The 26,630-nt window shown below is 41.7% G+C and overlaps 1 protein-coding gene across 3 annotated transcripts; it reads left to right on the forward strand.

The window, feature by feature from the left end:
* The first annotated feature begins 6,804 nt into the window (after nt 1-6,804).
* Nucleotides 6,805-24,909, forward strand: man2a2 (mannosidase, alpha, class 2A, member 2). 3 transcript variants are annotated; one of them, XM_078168012.1, is made up of 23 exons: nt 6,805-7,330; nt 8,002-8,259; nt 8,399-8,543; nt 9,769-9,940; nt 10,181-10,308; nt 10,665-10,838; nt 11,308-11,494; nt 13,039-13,216; nt 13,546-13,748; nt 14,928-15,110; nt 15,335-15,449; nt 15,572-15,642; nt 15,745-15,910; nt 19,370-19,606; nt 19,873-19,995; nt 20,310-20,424; nt 20,716-20,849; nt 21,336-21,477; nt 21,843-21,976; nt 22,235-22,312; nt 22,871-23,065; nt 23,158-23,271; nt 24,608-24,909. In XM_078168012.1, exons 1-23 carry the CDS (start codon nt 7,199-7,201, stop codon nt 24,758-24,760), a joined length of 3,537 nt encoding a protein of 1,178 aa, XP_078024138.1. In that variant the 5' UTR covers nt 6,805-7,198; the 3' UTR covers nt 24,761-24,909. The 3 variants fall into 3 exon arrangements, with proteins under 3 accessions (XP_078024138.1, XP_033490854.2, XP_033490855.2); XM_033634963.2 differs by lacking the exon at nt 22,235-22,312; XM_033634964.2 differs by lacking the exon at nt 22,235-22,312 and having other exon boundaries at nt 23,161-23,271.
* The last annotated feature ends 1,721 nt before the right edge of the window (nt 24,910-26,630 follow it).

The following is a 26,630-nucleotide window of genomic DNA, read 5'->3' on the forward strand; positions in this document are numbered from 1 at the left end:
TTTTGTCAAAAATCATGAAAAAAACTCATCATATTGTATTTCGTGAAAAATCATGAAAAAAATGACATAGTATAGTATGTCGTCAATAAACGCGAAAAAACGTCATAGTTTAATTGTCAAAAATAGTGAAAAAAGGTAATGGTAAAGTATGTCGTCAAAAATCGTGAAAAAAACGTAGTATGGTATGTTGTCAAAAATCTCAAAAAAACCCAAACCTGTCATAGTTTAGTATGTCAGCAAAAATCACAAAAAACTTCATAGTTTAGTTTTTCGTCAAAAATCATGAAAAACCTCATTGTATAGTTTTTTTTGTCAAAAATCATGAAAAAAACGACATAGTATAGTATGTTGTCAATAAACGCGAAAAAACGTCATAGTTTAATTGTCAAAAATAGTGAAAAAAGGTAATGGTAAAGTATGTCGTCAAAAATCGTGAAAAAAACGTAGTATGGTATGTTGTCAAAAATCTCAAAAAAAACCAAACCTGTCATAGTTTAGTATGTTGGCAAAAATCACGAAAAACTTCATAGTTTAGTTTTTCGTCAAAAATAATGAAAAACCTCATTGTATAGTTTTTTTTTGTCAAAAATCATGAAAAAAACTCATTGTATAGTACTTCGTGAAAAATCATAGTTTAATCATCAAAAATAGTGAAAAAAGATTATGGTAAAGTATGTCGTCAAAAATCACGAAAAAACATTGTAGTATGGTATGTTGTCAAAAATCGCGGAAAAAACTCATAGTATAGTATGTATATAGTACGCCATGTATCATTTTCTTTCCACTTCACAATAATGCACTACTTTGTGTTGGTCTATCACATAAAATCCCAACAAAATACATTTAAGATTGTGCTTGTGACGTGACAAAATGTGGAAAAGTTCAAGGGGTATGAATACTTTTGCAAGGCACTGTACACTGGACAGGGCTACACAAGGTTACACTGGATAAAACATACAATCATACAGTTCTGCAAACATACAATGCCAGTACTCAACTCAACTCAACTCAACTCAACTCAAATGTATTTATGAAGAACATTAGAAACAACTCACATTGACCAAGGTGCTGTACAAAAGGTATAAAATGCTAAAAACACATACATAAGAAGTGACATAACTGTCAGGTACACAGCTCACACATTTAGAGACACAACACACACAGGCACGCATCAGGGAAAACCACATCAGTGGGACTCAAACGCTAATGAATAGAAGTAGGTTTTAAGCCTGGACTTAAAGTAAACACAAACCAATCTACCTTACAGGGTACATAGGAAACTGCAGTGGGTGCCACCTGGAGGAGAGGCATCATGATAATGTCATGTGTAGGGCACCAAATGTTCTGGGTCCGGCACTGAATTCACATACATTTATCTGATGTGGACTGATACAGAACATTTTACATAACTAATCACTAACTAGTAGCTACAACTGTCTGACAAATATAGTGGATGTAAAGTGGCATAAGATGGAAAAGCTCCAATGAAGTGCTTATACCAGTACATCAAAATTGTACATTTGTAGGGGGCTGGATTCCATTTTATACATGGTGAAAAGTGACTTCTGTCACTTTGGAATTAAGGCATTTTGAGTCTTCACCTGTGAGTTTTAAAAGTGTGTTTGCAACAGTGTCTTTTCAGATGAAAACCACAAAAGGAAATGCCCTGGTATGGTATTTCCTTCATTACTCACCTGGGGACTCTCATTTACCAGGACAGTCAAGCACTGTTGTTGTTCTCCCTCTGTTGCTGTGGAGACAAGGTAGTTACCTTTTAGCTTTGTGCTCAGGTACACCTGTGAAGGCTCTCATATTACTGTGGCAGCTTTGTGACTTTACAACAAGATCCAGCATGGGCTGTTGGTATATATTTCCTCCTCAGGGCTGGGCTTGTTGTGAGACCTCATACATACCAGATCCACAGGATATCCACGAGGCTCAGTGACAGCACCAGGGAACCAAAGAGAAGGCTGTGAAATCACAATCAAAACCAGCTGTGTAAACATTTGCTCCTTATCAGGACTTTGTTTTATGAGAGATCATGCTTTCAGAACGAGATTCTGTCGTTGCTGGTGTGCTTTCTGGTACCAAACCTAATTTTTATTAAAATAAAACTCTCATACACCAAAATCATGCACATAATTTTGAACATTTTGTAGACCCCATGAAAAGTTATCAGTCTCTTGTGACTAGAGCAAAACCAAAACAATGCCATCTGTTCCTGTCATGTCCCACACAGTCTGTTAATTAATTATTTATTCAGTTAAGCTCCTGTTTCCATAATCACATAAAGAGTTCCCGAATGATCCATCAAAAGAGCACAACAATGTGACTCGCATGCAAAGCATCATTATATTTTCCACACGGGGCTTCTCAGGTGTCATTTACATGCACAGTGGCGTTCATCGGCAGTCAGGCTGATCTTCACTTTTGGCGATATAATGACAGACTAGGCAGCACTGCTTGAGCCTCTTTGTCTAAAGGCAAATATCTCAGACATGGAGGTCGCCATTCCAGGGGTCACAGCAGTCCAACAACAATATAAAAGCTGCATACTGACATTCATCTAAAGAAGCCACTCCCAGTTCTTAAAGTACTGTACCAAACAGTCATTAATCAAACAAGTTATTATCCTACTCCTCTCTGACTATTGGACATCTTCAGTATATCATGCACAAGGGCACAAACTGTTAGCCACATTCCCCCTGAATTACAGCATGTTTTTTATTCAAATGCTGCCACTGCAATCACCCACTGAGTACGCAAGATGTGAGAAATTATGTATTATTTTCTGGACTCTTCTGGCTCCTACACTGTCCAAACATGAAAACACAAATAACAAAAAGTTCTTCACTTCAAAAGCTATGTATATATATATGTCGTTTTTTCACAGCCATCTGCTTTTTAGGGTAGCCAAACTCACAGATTACTTAATTTCAAATCTGTTTCTTGTTCTTGCCAAGAAAATAAAGTAGAGTAATGCATGGGCCTTTACCAGGACATATGTTTTGTTATATTTCACGTTATGTAACTTTTTGGCTTCTGTATTTTGGACGCTCTCTGGTGTATCAGAGAAAACGATCCAACCAGATGCAGTTGTGGCCTATTATCACAGGCACAGCCCACACGGTAATGGACTGTGTGTTTTTTTCTTGCTCTTACACTAATATTTCTGCACTGGGAACAACAGCAGCCACCTACATGCAATGTTTTAGTCAGTGATGAAAGTTTTCAGCGTGCCTTTCCAAACAAGATGTACCAGTTATTCAGGAAAACTTACAGACCTCTCTATTAACAGTTGTATTTGTCTTGCAGAAGCATGGCCCTTTTGTCAACATCGATACATATGATAACAGCCTGACACTGTTTTGTCTCTGAGCTACTGAGTGGATTGTTCTAAGTATAACACCTTTTTTTTTAATTTTTTTTTAGTAGTAACAATTATAGTTTAGTCAGGAACACTTTAGTCAAAGAACACTTTATGTCCATTTGCAGTATTATATTTGGCAGTATGGCTCTTTCCCAGTTGGTTGCATAGAAATGAATCATGTGATCAGCTGACTACCTTTCATTAGTCAGCTGCTCCAGCAGTTGATTGGCTGTTTGAGATCAGCTGATGTAGCTGGGATGTGAGCTGAGCTTGACATCAAGTCCTGCCGGAGCTAACGCTATGCTTAATGTAACTGGGTCCCAAGGTTTTGTAAATGGGTTGAACTTGGAGCTTTGCAAAGATTGCGTCCACTCTCGCTATTTACATGTCTTGTGTGACTATAATGCTTGAATCTACTTGGTTACCCTCAGTGGTGGAATGTAACTAAGTACATTTACACAAGTACTGCACCGAAGTACAAATTTGAGGTATTTTTGTTTCACTTCACATTTTTTTCTTCAGTGCTTCTTTCTACTTCTACTCCACCACACTTCAGACAGAAATCTTGTACTTTTGACTCCACTGCATTTTTTTTTTGATAATTTTCAGCACCAGTTACTTCAGAAATTGATATGTTTTGCACACAAACCATATTAAAATACACAAGTGCAGCTAGAACGATTAGTTGATTGATTTGAAAGTTAATTGGCAACTATTTTGATAATTGTTTAAATCATGTGTAATGCAAAAACATTACATGGTTACAGCTTCTCACATATTCTGAGATATATCATTTTCATTCATTAAACTGATTTGATTTTTTTCTGCACTGAGTACTTTCACTTTTAAAAGGCATACTGAAATACATTTTCCTGATTTTTACAGTGTGATTTTAGTACTTTTACTTAAGTAAAGGATCTGAATACTTCCTCACCCACTGTGTTCTAGACCATTTTTTTAATTACCTGTGTTACTGTAATTATGCTGTCATGTATTTCATAATTCATTACATGGTGGATACTTTAGCTCTGTAATCAGCTTGAGCGTTACATTGTTACATTCATAATACAAATAATAATAATAATAAACTTTATTCTCGAAGCACTTTTCAAAACAAAGATACAAAGTGCTTTACATGGTTGATCCCAGATTTAAAATGCAGGATCAGGGCAAATAAAAAGAGGCAATTTTAAGAAAATAGAAAGAACAATAAAAAAAAAAAAAAGGATAAAATAACACCACTGAAGTAGATAAGAAAAGTTGGCAACTAATTGCCCTATATATTGCACTGAGGGACAGCAAATCAAACAATTAGAGTTATTCAAAATAAAAGAATACAATAACCGATGACAACACAAGATAAAAACAATAAAAATAGTCAAATGAGACACACACACACACACGCACACACATATACATATATATATATATATATATATATATATATATATATATATAGTGTGTGGAAATTAATAAAAGGCTTTTTTGTGAAGTGATTTAAAACATGTCACTTATTTAGCTAGCCCATATTCATACTACTACTACTTCTAAAGATAATAATAATAATAATTCAGACATTTCTAAAGTTCTAAACTTATGTTGCATTGCAGACCCTCACACACCGTACAAAGGTTGGTGCATTTATTATACAATCTGCTGAAACTGTTGGCCAATCACCGACTGATGCGCAGCTCCTCTCTACCCAGAGGCCTTTGCGTTAGCTCAGTGGTGCTAGCTGCTAGGCTAACTGGTTCAGTTGGTAATCTGTCAGCCCGGAGCTAAATGCACACACACTGCTGGGCTCTACACTCTTCCGGATTACTCTCCTTTGATGGGTAACGTCAGATTTCTTTATTTTGTTCACAAAGAGACAGGATCCCAAGGTCGTACACGACTGTTAGCCGAGGTTTAGATTCAAAGTGAGCGGTTAGCCAGGAAATATCAGCCACGTATTGTCTTAATGTTATCAAGCCAATACTTGCTACCGTCCGTATGGTTAGACATTAATCTGCCGAGCAGCACAGGCTTGTCGCGGAGGCAGAAGGACAGCTGTGACTGCTGTTCACCTACATTTACCAGGCAATTACAACCCCTACACCACTAACGTTGTCCGACTGTCGAAGCTAGCTGGCAAAGCAGCCGAGCTGATGTGGTAACTTAATAATGGAACATCTGGTGGCTAGCGCTAGCTTGTCTCGCTGCATATTCCTGATATCTCGTTAATGGTAAGGGGGTTGTTAAAGTTTGGTTAATGTGGTTAATGGGTTAACGAGCTGCGTGTATTAACTAGCTGCCGTGTAACTGAGCTTACACAGGGTAATATCCAAATGCAGGTATGTTAGTGCTCTCAAGTTTGAAGCAACGCAATGTTGCTGGCTAGCTGCCCAGTGATAGCTGATTAAAAGTCAACCAAGTTAAACCTTAACAGAGGTGCCACCTACTGAGTCAATACACCAAAGGGGATTTGAAAGTGTACACAGGGGTTGTGAATACTAAAGAATATTTCTCTTGGTGCTCATGTGGCATCATATGAGCAGCTTGAGATATGTGGTTTACATTATGTCACATAAATTTAGAGCTGCAGTGTTATTATCCCTGTCAGGCACCCCATGTAACAAAGCCTTTCTTGTTGGATATATTCATCATGTGGCACAGCTGATCTAAGAAATATTCCTCCCCACGCTGACAGTGAGGCTGTTTTTCAGTCAGTCAGAGCAAATGTAAGTGCCAGGTTATTATCCCCACTCCCTGTGGTAATGCTTAGATAGTCCCAGCCTGAGAAGCGAGCGGATTATGATCGCGTTGGATTTGCACAGAGAGGGAAACAAGAACACCTATTAGCGTGGTGAGGAAATGCAGGCCACTGTGCTCAGCTTGAGATTTTTCCCTGTTGACTTTTACTTGTCAGATCAAAAAAGTATCTGTCACTCTCCCACACAGTTCCTTTCACTTGCGCTTCTTGTCAGTGACAGTTTGTCTGGAAGTCGAATACATATTTCGGCATGTTCCATTAATCTAAAATTTTCCTAACAGCTGAAGAAGACCCTCCGATGTGACTTGGCGCTTGTGATCGAGGACAGACACACTGCCCATGCTGCCACAGTAGATACGCCGTCACTATGCCACTGAGAGAAGAATGACATTTGTCTCATTTTAATTCTTGGAGCTGCCTCAGGCAGAGTTGAGGCTTGATTAAAAAGCGACTGCTCCAAGCCAAGTTGGTCTTTTTCTCAGCCTATTTCTTTGCGCTGCTGCAGCCTAGAGTGCAAACTGTTATGGCACCGGAGGCCAACTGAGCAAAAGGGGACTCTGGCTTTATTGGAGAATTAAACTTTGCTGTGGGAGTGGGGACTGGACAAGGAGAGCAGGCCCACAGCGACACACATCATGCTGCGGGGACACTAGGCTCCCTGTTTGAGCCCCTTGTGTGTGTCGTTTGTTTTTTTTTTCCTTTTTCCTGCAGTCTCATCGGTTTGGATGGTTGAACACAAGGGCTACTTTGAAGGAGCCCACCGGTGGCTGTGGTTTGGCCAAAGCTGACAGACTGCTTGCCAGCTATTGCTGATTTAGTACCCTTGTCCACTGCTGCCACTGCTGTAGCCCCCTTGGTTGTGGTCTCCAGTATGGTGAGTGGAGGCTGGAGGCATCGCCGGAGTGGAAGTGAACCATTAACACTGGTGTAGCTGGTTACTTCCCATCATTTCTTTCCTACACTGTGAAAAATTAAATTCCGCTTTTCAAGGACTTCTTTTCTCTGTCCTGGAAAAAACACAGCCAAGGTCATTTTTTTAATCTAAACCCCTGGAAAGAAGATTGCTCCACAGGAGGATGAAGTTGAGGAAGCAGGTGACAGTGTGTGGAGGGGCCATATTCTGTGTGGCTGTGTTCTCACTGTATCTGATGTTGGATCGAGTCCAGCATGACCCTGCAAGGCGACAGAATGGCGGGAACTTTCCACGGGTAAGAATAATTGCCGTTGTGGTGGTGCATATTATCTGTGAAAACCTCTTTCTGCTGTTAGTTTTGTTGCGCTTCTTTTTGCATGTTGTGATTCACCAAAAGCGGGGCTGGGCAATATGGAGAAAATGAAATATCAGTATTTTTGACCAAATACCTCAATACAGGTATTGCTGCGACATTGTTCGGTTGACGAGTGGTGCTTTTACAAAATATTTACACACTTAAATTGTTGATAAATAATCATCACCCTTTAATACCAGGAAAAGACAATGCACAATATTACAATATCTAAAAGCTAAGATGATATCTAGTCTCATATTCCTATATCGATGTGATATATTGCCCAGCCCTAACCAGAAGAAAGATACTAACATGAAAACATTATTTTAAAATGTTTCATCCTGTTACATAAGGCTTAATGCATTCTAAATATTCAAATTTACATGTCCAATCATGTGCTTGTTGTATAGATACCTTCAGTGCTGATTGATCTCATACTGCTGTTTGCTACATCGTCTGAATCAGCAGATTCTTCATTACATATGGTCTTATATTTAGAATTAAAGCCAAAGTTTGTTCTCTGTAAAAGAGAGGAGGAATGTGGGTTTGGTCAACAGATGTTTTATGATTTTATACATCTGTGATTTATGATTTTTTTGTGTGTGTTTTAGAGCCAAATCTCAGTCCTGCAGAACCGGATAGAGCAGCTGGAGCAGCTCCTGGAGGAAAACCACCAAATCATCAGCCACATAAAGGACTCTGTGATGGAGCTCACAGACACAGGAGCTGTGTCTCCCAGCGGCCATCTGCCATTCAGAAGTGCCAATGGTTCCTGGGTCCTACCCTTCGACGGCCGTCCCACTTTCCTCGCTGTCAAGCCCCAAGATTGCCAACCTGCTTTAGGCAGCCACGGTCAAGCAGACGTTCAGGTGAGCTTGCTGACAGTTTTTCCCTCTAGATGAAATGCTAAGCAATTGATTGGCCAGAACGGCTGTATTCTAGATGTTTTGGCATACTTATTTTTGGGTGTGTCTAGTGAGCAAATGATGAGCTTGTATTTCATTTTAGATGCTGGATGTGTACTCCATCCTCAAATTTGACAACCCTGATGGCGGTGTATGGAAACAGGGCTTTGATATTACATATGAGGCTGATGAGTGGGACAATGAACCGCTGCAAGTGTTCGTGGTCCCCCACTCTCACAATGATCCAGGTGAGTTGACAAGGCGTAACACACACAGAAAAACTTTGTTGAAAGTTGTAAATGTCTCAGTGCTTGTCTTTAAGTCTGTGCAGCCTTAAGCATGTCTTAACACAACAGTTTAAAACTGTGAGCTACTGTGAGGCCTTACCTGAGTGGGAGGTATGATGGGGACGCAGAAATCATTCAAAATTTGATTCATTTATTCTCATTGTTATTAGCATAATGCTGACACGATTGAGGGCTTAGCCACAAACAATGGAATTAGAAAGCTATTGGCATCGGAAAGCTCCGACTATTTATAGGTTGAATTGACTGAGATTTTATTTTGGACTGACATTTCCATTAAACTTGTTTACCAGCCTGCCACATGCTTGCTAACTTGACAGTTATTGATATGTTGACAGGCTGCAGGGACCTGCAAATTCTGTCCATCAATAATGGGAATGGGCTTCATTTGGAGCTGCATTTGATTTAACTCTGTTTTTTTTCTTAGTGTCTTTTGTATGCAGCAATCAGTGTCGAGGATTTATAGATGTTGTGGGAGTTTTGTAAATAGAAAGCATATTGCCAGCTCACACCGAGGGCACGTGAAAGCAGGTTTAATGGTAATAGGCTCATTTCATTAAATGCAAAGAAGGGTTTAAGGGTTTTAGTCAACTGCAGGTAAGCACTTGGAACAATAAGTAACATAGTGTTTAAAAGACGTCAGGAAATAGTCCCATCCCTCACAGCTGACTACGAGCACTTAACTATCACCATTTCAGTTGCATTAATTACTTATGATTCTGCTCAACTGCAGAATGATGTGGAACTTTGATCTCTGTGAAATATATTAGACTTCCATATGCGAGATAAATATTTGACGGGATATTTATAGACTTTGGTATTCTACACTGTTGCACACAAGAAGTGCACAGAAAGTGCTTTTTAGTCATTTTCTTTGAAACCACTCTGCTAAATAGCTTTCTGAGGGGGAACAGCTCAACTTGAATAAAATATGAGTTTTATTTTTGATCTGCTGCAGCACTTTTTTTTCCCACAGCATTTAGCCTCGTACCTGCCTTGTCTTCTTGCCTTTTGTATCAGCCAGCTACATTAAGGGGTGGTGGTGGTGGTGGGGGTGGTGGTGTTGGTAGGGGTGTGTTGTTTCAGAGACAGTCCAATTTGTAGCGGGCAGTCTGTTTGCCAACTGTTGTGTAAGTTGTTCATTTTTTTTATCCTCTTGTCTTGTTAGGTTGGATCAAGACTTTTGACAAGTACTTCACAGACCAGACGCAACATATTTTAAACAACATGGTGGTAAAGCTGGCCGAGGATCCTCGCAGGAAGTTCATCTGGTCTGAGATTTCATTCTTCTCCAAGTGGTGGGAAACCGCAGACGTACACAAGCAGGAGGCAATGCGCAAGTGAGTCACAGCTCAGAGAAGAACACAGTTTTGCCTTTAATTTAAACACCTCACTGAAAATTAGTTGAGATTTCTTTGATGCCAGCTGGCCTTATGTTCCAGTATTTAATGTGATGGATAGTATCTGCTGGCAGATTGTGCTTGCTCTTAAAAATAGCTTGTTATCTGGTTAATGTGACTCTCCTCTTTTAAGGATCAGATTATCCTCACCTCGCTATCTTAATCCTCTCTGTTCAACAGGTTGATCCTTGGAGGGCAGCTTGAGATTGTCACAGGAGGCTGGGTTATGACAGATGAAGCCAATGTTCACTACTTTGCCATGATAGATCAGCTCATCGAAGGACATCAGTGGCTGGAGAGAAATCTAGGTACATAATCAGAAACAATTCCTTACTGGAGTGTTTCTCTGTGTATTTTGACGAATGAGGCTTAAATGTGAAAGACGCTCTTATTCTCTCTGTGAAATTCTAGGCCTTTTGCCATCATTCCAATTCTTCTCACTACATTTAAAAGTCAAAATGATCCTCATTCCCTCAGGGATTGATGGTGAAATCTAAGCTTGTCATCCCACATGCAGCAGGTGTAGCCTCTCACTCAGTGGGTGATAAAATACTTTGTGCCACTTTCCCTGCTCCCTGCTGGGGAGAATGATTTTCTAAAAGATGCATTGCTTCCTTTATCTGAGCATAAACCTGAACTACTTGCTCCCTGCTCACCGTCATAGGTATAACTCCCCGCAGCGGGTGGGCGGTAGACCCTTTCGGTCACAGTGCCACCATGCCCTACTTGCTGAAGAGGGCTAACCTGACCAGCATGCTCATCCAGAGGGTCCACTACTCAATCAAAAAACACTTTGCCTCCACCCGCAGCCTGGAGTTTATGTGGAGGCAGGCCTGGGGTGAGTGGACCGGTGCCAACTATGTCATCTGATTCATGTGCTTATCTTTGTTAAGCTTATTGCAGAATGAGTCATGCCACCTCTCATGGCCTTTGAAAGAGAGGGACGTTTTAGAAGAACTACCACTGTGTAATATCCTCAGAAGCGCTATCTTCGCTATTATTTCTTAATGAATTGGACATCTGTTGAAGATTTACTGTCCGTTTGTTCTTCACGGTGAAATCCTCCGATATTACACTGTTAGATATTATCAATTTGTGCTACTCGGTTCTTTTTAGGATGTAATTTTTGCTGCTTTATACAGAAGGACTTTTGACTTTTTTATGAGCACTGTTGTGTATCATCGCAGATACCACCTTTACTCAGAGCAGAACTTATCAGTGTTTTCGATCCTGGTCTTTTGAGGCTGCTGTCAACAACAACAGAACAACAAGCCAGTGTTTTGACTTCCACGTTACTGCTTTCACAGACACGGGATCGAGCACAGACATGTTTTGCCACATGATGCCATTCTACAGTTACGACGTGCCACACACGTGTGGGCCCGACCCGAAGATATGCTGCCAGTTCGATTTCAAGAGGTTGCCAGGTGGTCGGATAAACTGTCCCTGGAAAGTGCCGCCAAAGACTGTGGTGGAAGCCAATGTAGCAGAGAGGTGAGACAAATTTTCAGATGCTTATTAGAGCTAGATCGATACATTGGCTGGGCTGATACATCAGCTGAAATTTAATTATTGCGGATATATCGTTATTGGCATATAGAGTTCTTTTCCAGCTGGACAAAAAACCCACTAACGTCTGATTTTATCTTTAGTGGGAAAGGTTAGAATGGGCATTCATTACTGGGAGAAATGACTTGGCAGTAGATATTGGTATTCACTGACTCCAGCTCTGATTGGCAGTGATGGAACCATGACACTCAGGGAGGACATGCTAATTTTCACCCCTTTTCTGGTGCCTGCATGTTCTCCCCGTGTCAGCGTGGGTTCTCTCCTGGGTCTCATGCAGGTTAGGTTAATTGGTGACTCCAAATTGCACCATAGTTGTGAATGTGAGCGTCGGTAACTTATGTGACTCTTTGTCATCTCAGTCACAAGTTCTGTCTGACTCCGTCCAAGCAGTGCTCTAACATCAAATTAGTCAGCAACAAGTTTAAAAGAGACAAATGAGAAACAGATATTAAAAAAAAGAAGTTTGTTTGAGACATATTTGTGACGTGGAATGTGACAAAGTTAAAAAAAACTCATACTCATCTACTGGCATTGGAAAGGAGTCTATTGGCTATTTTTAGCGGATTATTCTGCGTTTGAAAAACCAGCATCTGTGCACTAATTTTGGTGGAAAAAGGGTATCATAGAGTTGAAAGTAGAGCTGATTAGTCACTAAGTTGATTCTCAGAGGACGTATCTGCATCTGTAATTTGATAATTGATTGATCGTTTAAGTTATTCATTGAGTAAAAATGCCAAATGTTCTGTAGTTACAGCTTAAAGGTAAGCAGTTGCTGTTTTCCTTTGTTTTATGTGATAGTATAATGACATGACGAGACATTTGAGGTCATCAGATTGGGCTATGGTTCACTGTTTTCTGAGATTGTACAGACCAATGGATTAAATGAGAAAATAATGGGCAGATTAATCCATAACGAAAATGATTACAGCTGCGGTGTGTATGTTGGCCCTTTAGTAACAGGAAATGCAATACAAAAATGCAAAACATCTTTTTTTATGTTTGCTATTTAGAGACAGTGTTTCCATTACCCTGTTTGCCCACCAAACTGTAAAATGTTCTGCTCTTGGGTCTGTCCTTATATAACCAAAGCTGAGCTTGTCAACACTGTTTGTTTGTTTTACGTGGATGTAGAATACACACATGCGCAGCAGATTGGTCACTGCTGTTGCAAAACTCTCCGTGTTATCTCTAATGGTCCCTTACAAATAAACCGAACTTGAACTTGCGCCAGCGACAACAGCCAGAGAGGGTGGCTGAACGGTGGGAGACCGACCCGGACTGCAGATAGTCTTTTCAGAACTTTCCAGAGGACATGTGGCTAATGGAAAACACCCCCAGGGCTAATTTGATCCTCCTCTTTCCAAGGTTATAGTGATTTCCCTACAAATCTGGCTGATGCAAAGCAGGGCAGTTTGGATGCCAAAAAATGTGTCCCCATTTTTTTTTTCTCTCTCCTCTTCCTCAATCAGGGCACAGCTGCTCCTGGATCAATACCGTAAAAAGTCCAAACTGTACCGCAGCAAGGTGCTTCTCGTTCCCCTGGGAGATGACTTCCGCTACGACAAGGCGCTGGAATGGGATCAGCAGTATATCAACTATCAGAAGCTGTTTGACTACATGAATTCTCACCCAGAGATGCACGTACAAGTGAGAAAATGATTTGTCAACTGTCACAAACATTGTTGCCAAATATTTGTTCTTTTGCATCTTTTTTTTTTTTTATTGTTTTTGTGCGTTGCAGTGTGTGGTGTATCGCTCTGTACAGCCTTTCTTGTAATAATGAATCATGCAGTGGTATTTTAACTTGCTGACAGAACAAAGAATCTGTCACGACTCAATGTTTGGTTCAGAAGATGCCATGTAAGATGAAAGGCGTGTGCTTTATAATGAGAAACTTCCTTTTCTTCCCTGTACAGCTGTGTTTGAGTAAATTTTCTTTTGAACAATGTCTGTCATCTGTCTGGCTGATCCTCCAGGCTCAGTTTGGGACTCTCACAGACTACTTCAATGCTGTATACAAAGCGAACGGAGTGGCCCAGGGATCCAGACCCGCAGACTTCCCAGTGCTTAGTGGAGATTTCTTTGCCTATGCGGACCGGGAGGACCACTACTGGACCGGTTATTTCACCTCTCGGCCATTTTACAAGAGCCTGGACCGTGTCATAGAGTCACATCTCAGGTGAGGCGGATTTAACCACACATCACTGATACCTGACACCCACAACCTGAGGCATATTTATGACACTGGAGCTGTTTGTGTGAGTGAATACAACAATAGGCACTTTGTTTCTTCTTCTTTGCATTGCAAACAAGGTGTGCATTGGTCTGACGTACTGGGTTAAGGTGCAGACATGTACCTGCATGATCCTGGTTACAAATTAAAGGCACCATCCAAATCAAAATACAGCATAGGACACGGTCCAACAATAATGTTTTTTTCTCACTTGCCTGGTTGGGCAAGTTGGTCAATAATCTACTTGCCTGAAGTCAGTTGATACGTGCTCCCATAGAAATTATTTTATTCATTGGCATTTACCAAATAACAAAGACTAATTGGTACTGCACATGTGCAACTCTCAACAGAGATAAGAAGGAAGCGAGATGGCTCACCCCCATCATCAGCTCTAAAAAAAAATGATGTGTTTAATTCTTTTTTACTAATTGTCTGTTTGGGCAAGTGATTTGCTAGATTTACTAGCCTGACGTGGCATTTTACTTGCCCTGGGCATCGTTGCTTCACAGCAAGAGGGTTCCTGGTTCAAATCTAGGGGGGGGGGGTTTGAACTCTGGGGTGGAGGAGCCCCTCTGTGCGGATTCTGCATGTTCTCTCTGTGTCAGCGTGGGTTTTCTGTGGGTGCTCCGGCTTCCTCCCACAGTCCAAAGACATGCAGGTTAATTGGTGACTCTGAATTGGCCTTAGGTGTGAATATGAATGGTTGTCTGTCTCTATGTGTTTGCCTTGCAATAGTATGGATGTACCCTGCTTCTCGCCCAATGTCAGTTGTCAGCTGCGACCCCTAACAGGATAAGCGGTTACAGAAAAGGAATGAATGTATTTAAACTAGTTACTTATTGTTAATGTTTCCTACAATTATTCTGCTGTTCTGCTGCTAACTAAGAAAAGAAAAGTCGTTGTCATGTTACAGCCTTCTTATATCTATCTTTTAATAACATTTTTTAAACGGTATGCCCTCAGTGTCATTTTTTTCCCGTATGAAAAATGGTATCAAATATCAGTATTTTTCAAGGTATTAAATAGAAGTTGGAGATTCCAGTATTGTGACACCACTAATATGAGCTGACTACACAAAGCCACTAAGAGGCTCCTCAGTGCTAACTCTTTGTCTGTGTCCCTCAGGGGGGCAGAGATCCTCTACAGTCTGGCGGTTGCAAACGCTCGGCACGCGGGCATGGAAGGGCGCTACCCAGTCTCAGATTATGCCCTGCTAGTTGACGCGAGGCGCTCTGTTGGCCTCTTCCAACATCACGATGCCATCACCGGCACTGCGAAGGAGAATGTTGTCACAGACTACGGCACCAGGTGAGGTTCTGAGGGTTTAGAGAGAAATGACAATATGGATCGGGTAGATTAAATTCTTTTTTAAAAAACAGGGTTTGTATGAAAAAGAAAAACTGTGCCACCTCATTTTAATCCTCTGTCTCTGTGGCTATTTTATACCCACCCGTTCAATACTTTGAAGCAAAAAACAAGCCATCTGCTGTGACTGCTGCAGTCAGCCATTGATTCTTCCTCCTCCTCCCTAGATTACTGCGTTCACTCATCGGCCTGAAAAGAGTAATCATCAATGCTGCTCATTTCCTGGTGATGAAAAACAAAGAGTTTTATCGCTTTTACCAGACGGAGCCCTTCCTGGAGACAGTAAGAGGGAACACAGAGGGACACTCCCGCCACTGTATAATAAACTGTTTGAAAATTAACAGAAGGAACAAAATATGCATTTTTCTCAGTGTGTTTTCTGTGTCATATACTTCATCTTGTAGGATGACAGGCGCGCTACTCAAGACTCTCTGCCTCAGCGCACTTTAATCGAGCTGGACCCAGCAGGGCCGAGGTATTATCTGCATCCCCTGAAATCTTTCATCTCCGCTGCCTCCTACCTCCCACTCCTCGCTCATCCTGTGCTTATGATTGCTTTTTCCCTCCTCACTACCAGATACCTGGTTCTGTTTAACCCCATCGAGCAGGAGCGTCTGTGCGTGGTGACCGTGTTGGTCAACACAGTCAGGGTGCGGGTGCTTACTGAGGATGGACAGACCCTCCCTGTGCAGCTGAGTGCTCAGTGGAGCTCTGCCAGTCAAATGAGTGCAGAGGTATTTGAGGTAAGAGACTAAATTTATCTGACACGGCTGTTTTTTTGCATAGTCAAATTGGCATATCAGGAACATAGCACAGCAGCAGTGTTTGCACAGCTCTCCATCATTGTCTACACTGGATCTGTTTTAGCCATGTGCTTAAAGGAGACCTATTATGCTCTACTTATTTCCTGCCATTTATATAATGTTAAAATGTTGGGTGTTTATATAAAACATGGCTAAAGTTTTTCAGATAAAAAAGTAAATGTAGGTAAAAGTAATCCCTGTGAACAAAAACCTCAGGCTTCAGGGCGTTCTGAATACTTTGTCTCCAATTTTTCTTCTGCTTTCAAGACAAGCTGACGCCAGTTTGTGACTGATTTCTTCATATGGTCATTTGCTCCAGACACACTACTGCAAGTGTTTACATCATGTAACCTACACTACTACATGTAGTTACATACTAACGTCAGGGAAACCTGTAACCTGCCTTGCTAATGTTGTTAATTTCTTTTGTTATTTTTTTTTATTCCTGCTGGAACATGTCTGGTTGTGGAGATTTTTGTTTAGAAGCTCTTACTGGTGATTTTTCACAACAAAGTCCTGCTACTCTGTTACATGAAATCTCTTGCTGCTGTGACAGAGTCTAGAGACAGTGAGACCTGGAGATGCTGACCAATCAGAGCAGACTGGGCTTTTTGGGTGGGTCTTAAAGAGACGGGCACAAAAATGCAGCATTTATGACAGAGGGTGAAAACAGGTGCTCCAGCATGGACAGTATGAGTAATATAAAGTGTTTTTGGAACATTAAAGCATGTAAACATGTTCTATTACAATGGTTCCCAACTGGTGGGTCGTGGTCCAAAAGTGCGTCGCGGGTCCATTCTGAATAGACTGCAAGTTTGTAAGAAACACACCTTATTTTGAAGTACAGTGAATTTCTCTCGCATAGCTCTTATTTTGACGTGCCATTTTCTGCTGTAGAGTAATCGACTAATGGACAGCTACTTCACCAAACACAAGTATGACGCTAATGATTTTAAACTATGTGGACCATGAACTAATGACCGAGGAGAAATCTGGACTCTGTGGCTGGACCTGCTGGGAACCACTGGTCTAGTACATACCCAAACTATGGCTGCAAACCAGGCCCCCAGGAAGTGTGCTTAGCTTTGACGGCAGTTTTTGTAGTGGCCAAACAGTGTAATTACATCTCTCACGTGATGTCCTGCACCCAAAAAGACTTTTCCCCCTGGACTTACAAGACAAAAGAGACGTTTGTACATCAGTGATTGAAGCATTTTGAGCATCACTCTTGCAAAATAACTTGTTTTATTTGATCCATTCGGTCTGATAAAATTGGGAAAGTCTAGAAGAGCCACATAATTGAATCATTTTATCTCCATTCAAGGTAGTGGAGAGGGAAACTGGAAGTAGCCGGCAGAAATCTGTAGTGCACCTGCTCCAGGGGCCACACAGTGCGGAAGCAGTGCCCATCATCTGAGTTTTGTACATGCAGCAGTTGAACTTTTTTGCCTTCATGCACCACTGAGCAACTTTCATAGGAACACCTCCAATGCTTCAGCCACTTCTCTTTATACATCTATGGTGTGAAGCTGAGCATAAGCATCATAGGTCCCCTTTAAGTTAATAGAAAATAGACTATAGAGACACTTAATGTGCGAACTGTCAGCAGCTGTGTTGCATTGGGGGAAGTGTAGGTAGGGATGTCCCGATCCGGCTTTTTCACTTCCGATCCGATACCGATATTACAGCCTTGAGTTTTGGCCGATACCGATCCGATCCAAGCGCGTATTATACATATTCACTTATTTTGTTGTCAGTCATGTTAGAAAGGGTTTGATCAAGCAATATTACTCTAACAAGAACAACTACTTAATCGGGTTAGTTAGAATGATCCACAACAGTTGGTATGAGAAACTGACCCATTTATTGTGAACAGGGTTAAATAAACAAACTTTAAACTTGAACATTAACATTAAATAAAAAATATAGCTGGTTTTCTTTGGCTGCTTTGGCCCCTTAATAAATAGAAAATAAATCAACACAAGAAATCTTTAAAATGTCTAACACTGAAATTAAAATAGCAGCAAGACTCCACACACTTGTGCTTTGGCCCCCTAATAAATAAAAAAAAGATTAACACCACAAGACATTGTTGACATTTAACAAGTGTCAGTGCCAGCCTGGTGCACAGGCACACAATATAAGCAATAGTCCATCCATGGCTCCAGTTTCACTAATTGTGCTCAAAACAATGCCATGAGTGCTCTTTACTTAAACAGTAAGAGTGTAAACCAAATAAAAATATCACTCTCAAAAAAACCAGAGCAGAAAACAAATAGTCAGTTAACTAAGTTGACTGCTACTCTTCCCACCCTTCCCTCCATGCGTGTCTGCCGTCTGCATGCTGGCCTGGTGGATTGATAGTAAGTGCTGGAGCGGATCACTGGAATGGACTGCTTGAATCGCGGAGCACTGGGCTGGCCAGAAAACCTGGATCGGATTCCGTGAAAAACTGGATCGGAGTTCTTGGATCGGCATTTTTCCATGCAGTCCGATCTGATGTCGATGCACGTTTTTTGCTAATATCGGTGGCCGATACCGATCCGAGGGATGTCATCCCTAAGTGTAGGCACCAGTTTTTTGACAAGGAGGAAGAACGCCTATATTAAAAAGGATGGCATCTCTGGTAGTGTTGCATCAATCGTGTCCATTGTGAGTAAAACGATGTAATAGGAGAGCAATGCTAAATCAGAGAAGTACTTTTTTAGCTGTCTCCATGTACCATTATGCATCTTGCCTAATGAATTAAGTAGCCTAAATTACTCCCAGAGAGAGAAAGCAAGGAAAAAAGATAGAGCCTGTGTGTGTCTGGATAGAAATGAGAAGTTTTACTTTGACAGAAGCCAAGATAATGTTTGTAATGTGATGTAGAAATAAAATTAAAACGCTTCAAAACAGAGATTTTTGAATAAAAAGGGCCTCAGATCTCTGAGTGTGTAGTTTTCATCTTTCTTGTTGATCTCTACCTGCAAGCACTGGAACAGATGTGTTTAATTTCAGTTCTCAAAACAAAACAAACACACCCATTGAATCAGCTCATAATGCGTACTGAATCTGCAGTAGTAAGAAAAAAAAACCCTTCCCCTTTGCTTCAGCACATCTCTGTAGATTCATTTATTGTGCCCAAATACATTTTCCACCCACAGTAAGCAGTGAATTTAAATGTAGCAGAGAAACACAAAGAGACTCATTAACACCACCTCTCATCACATTTTAATTATAGCACACTGTTGCTAATGTCGAAATGCTTTTAACTTTTAATGAATGGCTTATGGTCAACACTCGCTGCTCAGAATAATAAGAAAATGAAGCCAGCACTGTAAAACTCAGGCTTTTGTGTGTTTGTTCAATTCTTTGTGTGTGTGAATGCTCTATGTCTTTATATCCACCTTCATCCAGGCAACGTTCATGGTCCGTGTGCCGCCGCTGGGCCTGGCTGTGTTCCATCTCTACAACTCGCCTGACTCGCCCATGACGCTCCGCTCTGACACCCTGCTGAGGCTGTCAGGTCGGGGCGCAACTGCTCGAGCCGCGGACCCCCTTCCAGTCCGCTCTCAGCAGTCCGACCCTCAGACGTTCTACATCAGCAGCCAGTCTCTCACCCTGGGCTTCTCTGGGACCACTGGCCTGCTGGAGGTGTGTGTTTTATCAGCTCTTACACAAGTTGACTTTATATCTGAATCAAGGATTTGCTCATCTGTTTTTTTTTTTTTTTTTTTTAACTTTGATCTTTTTGGAGAAAAAAAAGGCCGTGAGCTTGATTTCCCAATAAACCCTGGCTGTTTGATCAAAGTGAACAGGGCATGTCTTGTTGCTACTCAAACATCCTTTCATCTCTTTTCTAATTCTGTTTTATTATTCTGTGCTCTCTTCCTCTTTGTGGCGTTTTTTTCCATCCGCAGAGCATCAAGCGCAAGGATGATCCCCAGGAAGTGAAGGTTCAGATGCAGTTCATGGTCTACGGCACCCGTCCCTCTAAAGACAAAAGTGGAGCTTACCTCTTCCTGCCTGATGGAAAAGCAAAGGTATTCTCTCAGTTGTTGTATCTCAGATGTTTCCTTGCCTCTCAGAAGGCTTTGATAGAGTCTCTCTTGGGTATTGTGTCATTGTACCATGCTGGGGTGCTCAGGGCAGGAATGTAGGCAGACTGGGTGCTGCTTCATCTCTCCTTGATTTAAAGACAACAAGAGCGTAAGGGTTTAGCTGCCATACTGTATCTAGTCACACATTCTGTTGGTTGCTCCTCTGGCTTCTCCCCTCTGTCTCTTTCTCGTCCTTCCTGTCCCATTTTTAGCACAAATTCTGTTCATGATTACATTTCCTCACATCCTGCTTTCAGCCCTACAACCAGAAAGAGCCACCTGTGGTGCGAGTTGTGGAGGGGCCTCTCTTCTCGGAAGTGGTGGCACACTACCAGCATTTTCAGCAGACCATTCGCATACACAATGTGCCAGGTAATAATCAAACAAAACTGCACAATGGAATCGGTTCAAATGGCCTTTGCAAAAGCTTTTTATGTTTAGTTAAGCGCACCAGATGGTACAGTACAACAAGGGCCAGTATGTTCTACAAAATTAATAACAATTAATAATGAAATTAAGTCCTTTTTTTTCTACTTGTGAAGAGCCTTGTTTTTATTTTCAGCTGGCAAAATACTTTCTGAAAGTGGCATTTTTTAGACTGCATTTTTCCACTCATTTCCCTTTGTAGCCTGAGTTTGGTTCTTTATGGTTTTGTATTTGCAGGAGTGGATGGGTTGTCTATAGACATCACCACCATGGTGGACATCAGAGATCAGACCAATAAGGAGCTGGCAATGCGACTGGTCACAGACATCCAGAGTGGAGACGTCTTTTACACAGATCTCAATGGCTTCCAGGTCAGTCCCACCCTCGGCAGTGGAAAAGCAATAAGGAAAGCAATAAGATAACATTGTGACGTAGTATATTTAAGAGAGTAGAGATGCCATGGTTAGTTTAGGAACATTCCCCTGATGTAGTCCAGACGCACCAGGACTGGGCAGAGGATGTGCAGAACACAGGGGGTAAATGAGGTGGAGAGGGGTCACATCTCTTCGTCCTGATCTGACACCTGACAGCCACAGAGAGGAGAACATTTGTAAAGTTTGACAGCAACAATATGATTGGCTTAGGGAGATGGGGGTAAAATCTGGTTGGATTAATTTAGAGTGACGCCCACAGTCAGCTGATAGTAGCCAGAGAATGGTGCAGAGAGATTTTTAAACTTGAGAATATCGCAATATGTATCTCTCAAGTTAACTATCACTGACTTGAAAAGTTCACATCTTTCTTTGCGCTTTAAGTTTGAAGTACTGTGTCATTCTGAGTTTGATCTTTTCTTGTAGATGCAGCCTCGTCGCCACTACCTAAAACTTCCCCTGCAGGCCAACTTTTATCCCATGCCCAGCCAGGCGTACATCCAGGACAGCCATCACCGCCTCACGCTGCACACAGCTCAGTCCCTGGGTGTCACCAGTCTGGAGAGTGGTCTGTGTTTTATTACTTTTTATTTAATGTTGTGTCGTTTTTCTTCATTTCATTTTTAATGAAAGCTATCTTTGAAAGAGTGCTCTCTTTTTCTTTGTTTGCCATCTCTAGCTTTGTATGGAACGGTATTGAAGCACTTATCTCTGCCTCTTGTCCCTCGAGAGGTTTTTCAGAGAGCAAAACAGTTCATACTCTCACGTTAATGTACCGAGCTAATCCTTTTATCATTGTTATGTGAATAACGGAGGCATTTGTAAAATGACAAATAGCTCAAAGTGTTTGTCTTCATCGACTGATGTCCGAAAGTTCAATACACAGGCTTTGTGTAATAGATGCCATCCTCGCTCCTCCTCCTCCTCCCTCAGGCCAGCTTGAAGTGATTATGGACCGGCGGCTGATGCAGGATGATAACCGTGGGCTGGGTCAGGGCCTAAAAGACAACAAGAAGACGGCCAACCGCTTCAGACTGCTGCTGGAGAGGAGGTCCACGGGCAACAAGGTCAGCAGGGTGACAGCAAAGGCGGTTATTGCGCTCTTGAAATTGCAGCACACCACATCTGACTCTGGGGTGCTAAATTACTCTCTATAAGACCTGGGCAAAGCTGTGCAATATAACAGCGCTTTGTCCTTCAGTCTGTGTTCATTAACACCTTTGTTCATATCTTTTGTCAGTACTCATTACCGCCCCATCTGTCTTTTTGTTCTCTGCTCCACTCTAACTTTGTTTCCCTTTGTTTTTCCACTTCATTACCTTCAGCATGATGGCTTCTTTGCCAAACTCTCCTCCTTGTTTCATTCTTTCCTCTCCAAAATCTTGAGTGGCGGAGTTCAAGAGGTAACGTTGCCACAGCAACAGTGAGGATGCTTGTTAGTAGCCAACATCGTTGTCTTTGCTGTAGCTCCAGTTCCTATTTTTTGCTTCCCTTCACCTCGTAGCCGTAGCCAACTTGGTCCATCTTTACAACAGTGGCATTGAAAGTAACAAATGATATTGTTTATCAAGTAAATGAATACACATTGGCAGAGAATAGAAAGCACTGGTTGCAGTTTTATCATCCAGCTCCCTCATAAAACTGCTGATGGGCTCGGGATGAAGTTGCTCTGGCCTGCCACTAAACATCAAGCGTCATGTTTGAAACGCTGTAATGCTCTTAATTTAAAAATGACCGATGCTGTCGCTGTAACAAACCCAATATAGATCGATTAGTACTGTGTCTGTCTGGACTAGAATTAGAAATATACCTCATACTCTGACAGAGACACAGTTAGAGCCCATTCCTCATGTAGTGCAGTCATAGCAGAACAATGGCTCTAGAGGTGAGTCATTGCTGTCTTTGTAGTTACACTGTCACTTACCCTCTGTGGCTTAAATCTGTTTCCAACCCCCCTCCAGATGATGGACAGTGCAACAACCAGCTTCCCATCCATACTCAGTCACATGACCAACTCCTTCCTGAACCACGAAGTCCTGGCGCTGCCCGTCCTGCCCAAAAGACGCGGCATCCCTCCTCTACAGACCTTCGCCCCTCTGAAGTCCATCCTCCCCTGCGACTTCCACCTGCTGAACCTGCGCAGCATCCAAGGCCAGGTGACGAGAAATAAAAAACACACATACCAATTTTGGTTTTAGATATTCTGTGTGTTTACTTCGAAATTGACTCTTGTCTCCTGTGTGAGCAGCAGGACCCCAACTCTCCGTCTCCATACACGGCCTTGCTTCTTCATCGTCTGGCGCTGGACTGTGGTCTGGAGAGTCAGAACCTGGGTTTCAACTGCACCACCACACAAGGACAGGTCAGGGTAGAAACACAAACATACACACACAGACATTCTTATACTTCTGTCTTTGTAAGGATCCTCATTGACATAATGCATTCCCTAGCCCCTTACCCTACCCTTAACCATCACTACAAAATGCCTTATCCTAACCCTAACATAAACCTAATCTAACTTGAAGTCTTAACCCTCAAACAGGCCTTTAAAAAAGTGAGGACCGGCCAAAATGTCCTCACTTCACAAAAATGTCCTCACTCTGTTGCTAAAATACAGGTTTTGGTCCCCACTGTGTAGCATGTACAAGTACACACACACACACACACTCAAACAAAAGAGAAATAATCAGTCTGCTGTATTTTCCACTAAACTCTCAGTCCTTTTTGCACGAGCAGTGATTTGTTTGGCTGTGACAGTGTACATTTAGTCAGGTACTGCTTTGCTCTAAGATATACTATGCAGTTTTCTTAAAAAACAATGTCCAGACGTAATCCCTCTCAATCATCACTTATGATCCACAAGAACTTTGTGGAGGTGCATTTTTCTGCACAGACTCTGCCCTCTGCCTGTATTTTCTTATTTCCTGTGTTCAGGACATTTATTGGTGTGTGACCCCACAGTGCTCAGGTGAGGTCTAGACTTTATAAAAAGGTAGTGACCAGGTGTCAGACTGTAAGCAGCAGGCATTCGAGAGAAACGGTGGCAAAAAAAGCAAATATAGCGAGGTGAAACACCAAACGAGAGTCAGTCTGGGGCTGGCTTTTTTACTTTCATTCTTGCCAGCGAGTGTGTTCACAATCTGTTCTATGCTACTTTTATATACTTCTACTCCATTTTATTTTAGAAGGAATGATTGTACGTTTTATTCCTCTACATTTATCTGACAGCTGTAGCTGCTGTTTGGCTTTCATATTAATATGTGTGATGGAAAATATGATGCTTTATTGCAGCTTCCATAAAGCAGTTAGAGTTAGCTATGCTTTGAACGTTTAAGTGCTGCTTAAATATTAATGCAACATTAATAACAATCCAATAATATAATAATAACACTGTCAGGGGCCATTCTTCATAATGAGTGCTTTAACTGGTGATGCTTAAAGAGCATTTTGTTGCTTCTTTACTTTTACTCAGGTGAGAATTTGAATGCAGAGTTTGTGGCTGAAATGGAGTGTTTTTTTTTAAAGTGTGTTATTGCTGCTTTTGCTTAATGAAATTATTTACTTGTTCCACCGTTGGATTTGTTTTGCGGGGATGAGGAAACTTGAAATATCCTCATCCCCACATTTGCATTCTCACTTGAGCAAAGCAGCTTGTTTAGCTTCTAACACTCTCTGCCCTCCTGCCCTTGTCTGTGCAGCTGAGCGTATCAGGACTGTTCAAGAACCTGGACCTGCAGCTGCTCCAGCCCATGTCCCTGACTCTGATGCACTCCAGTGCGCCCCTGGCCAACGACTCCACCATCAGTCTGGATCCCATGGAGATCTCCGCCTTCAAGCTCAAACTGCGCTAAGAGCCGTCCAGACAAAAAGAGGCAATAAAAAACCCACCAGACTCCATGGACCAAGAACCAGGCCAACGCCGGCCACAGACTGGCAACAGAGGGGGGTCTGGGTGTCTCTGTTTTGTCAAGCAGAACCACGAACACTACAGCTCGGAGAGGAAGGTACCACTGTAACAGGACTGACTGCACAGCAGGGGGCAGGCGATAGCTGTTACTGTGGACGTCTCCGAGAGCAGCTAAACCCTGGTGAACTCGCAGCTGTTCCAAACCAAGAAGGACTGCCAGAATCGCTCATCAGATACAACCGGGTGTCTGTTTGTCTCTGTAATCGAAAAAAATGAAATCTCATTTAATTCTGCTTTGTAAGAACTCATCGTTTTCTATCTTTGCTCCATCCTGGACTGAACTACTGAATGTAAATATCCCAAATGACGGGAGGAGGGGGGGGGTCTGGGACTCGTGCCACATCAGAGTGCAATTTACAAAGCTTTATTTGGTGTATGGGTTTATATTTTTTTTTTTTATGTATGCAATGAAGAAGACACATCACGACAATTTGTTTTTGTACTTGTCAATTTTTTTTTTTTCTTTTCGACAGACTCGAATGCAGCAAAGAGAATGTGTGGTCTCTTTCATCTCAGCTCACGAGGAGACCCAAGCTGCGGCTCTTTAAGCTATCGTATGTCTGCGTCCAAGAGTCCCAGTTCGGTCACCGCCGATAACAATGTGATCATTAATCATATCGGATGACTGTTTACCTTCTGTTGGCTGGTTTTGCTTGTAGATAGTCGGAAGACTTTCTTTCCTTCACTTCTTTTTCCCTCCCTGAGCTTCCTCTTTCCTGACGAGAAAACTGGAAATCTGTGTGTTTCCAAGCCTCTGTCCATCATTCCTGTGCTCGTACTTCACTGCTGAGAGGGTGGTTCTGTGTACCATACTGTATGCAGTAGAAGACTAGACAAAGACTTTACCTCATATATACCATACGACAGATATATCAGTATGTGTGCGTGTGTGTGCGTCTGTAGAGTATGTTAATGTGAATATTTGAGGGTTTATTTTTGGGTGTATTGAGGACACAGTGCACTCTATCAGGGACCATTCATAGTACTGTTAGGCATCATTGATCAGTTTATCTGTGTCGAGTCATGGGTCATATCATTGCAGGACAAAGTGAGCTTCCCATTGATGATCAGAAGAGAAATGAAAGGGTTAGTTCACCCAAATTACAAAATCGGGCCATGCAGATACATTTGGTTTTGAGATATCTGTCTGGAGCTGCCACTAATGATTGTTCATTAAGTCGATAAAGTGTCAGAAAATAGTGAAACGTGCCCACCCCATGTGTGTCTTTAATCACTTGTTTTGTACAAACAGCAAAAACCCAGAGGTATTAAAGATTTTTCAATCATTTTAAATAGAAAAAAAAAAAAGCCATCGTCATTTGAGAAGCTGCGATGTGGGAATCGTTGGCGTTTTTGTAGTAAATGAACAGTGAGTGAAATAATTCTCCAAATTGCTGTCAGCTAATTTTCTTGTGATTGTTTCAGCACTAAATCTGTCTCTGACACTTCTGCCACCACACCAATAAAATGAAGCAGAATGGAATAATTTTTGTATAAAAAAAATAAATTGGCAACTGGTCCTTCGAGAAAAAGTGTCCCCATCACTGAGGGATAATCCACAGCTTTCACTGTGAGGCAATTTCACTGGGACTGCTTTCTACTAAGCACCAATGCCACACTATGTACTAATTATAAGCAGGTTTTGAGTTTGCAGTGTTCACTCTGGAAAAGTGACAGTGTGCATACTAAAAAAAATGCTTGACTTTTGGGTGTGTATGACTATGCATTGCCCAAAGGAAATGGAGAAGCTGCTC

Source organism: Epinephelus lanceolatus, chromosome 5 (assembly GCF_041903045.1).
Source record: "Epinephelus lanceolatus isolate andai-2023 chromosome 5, ASM4190304v1, whole genome shotgun sequence".
In the NCBI taxonomy this organism is placed as follows: Eukaryota; Metazoa; Chordata; class Actinopteri; order Perciformes; family Serranidae; genus Epinephelus; species Epinephelus lanceolatus.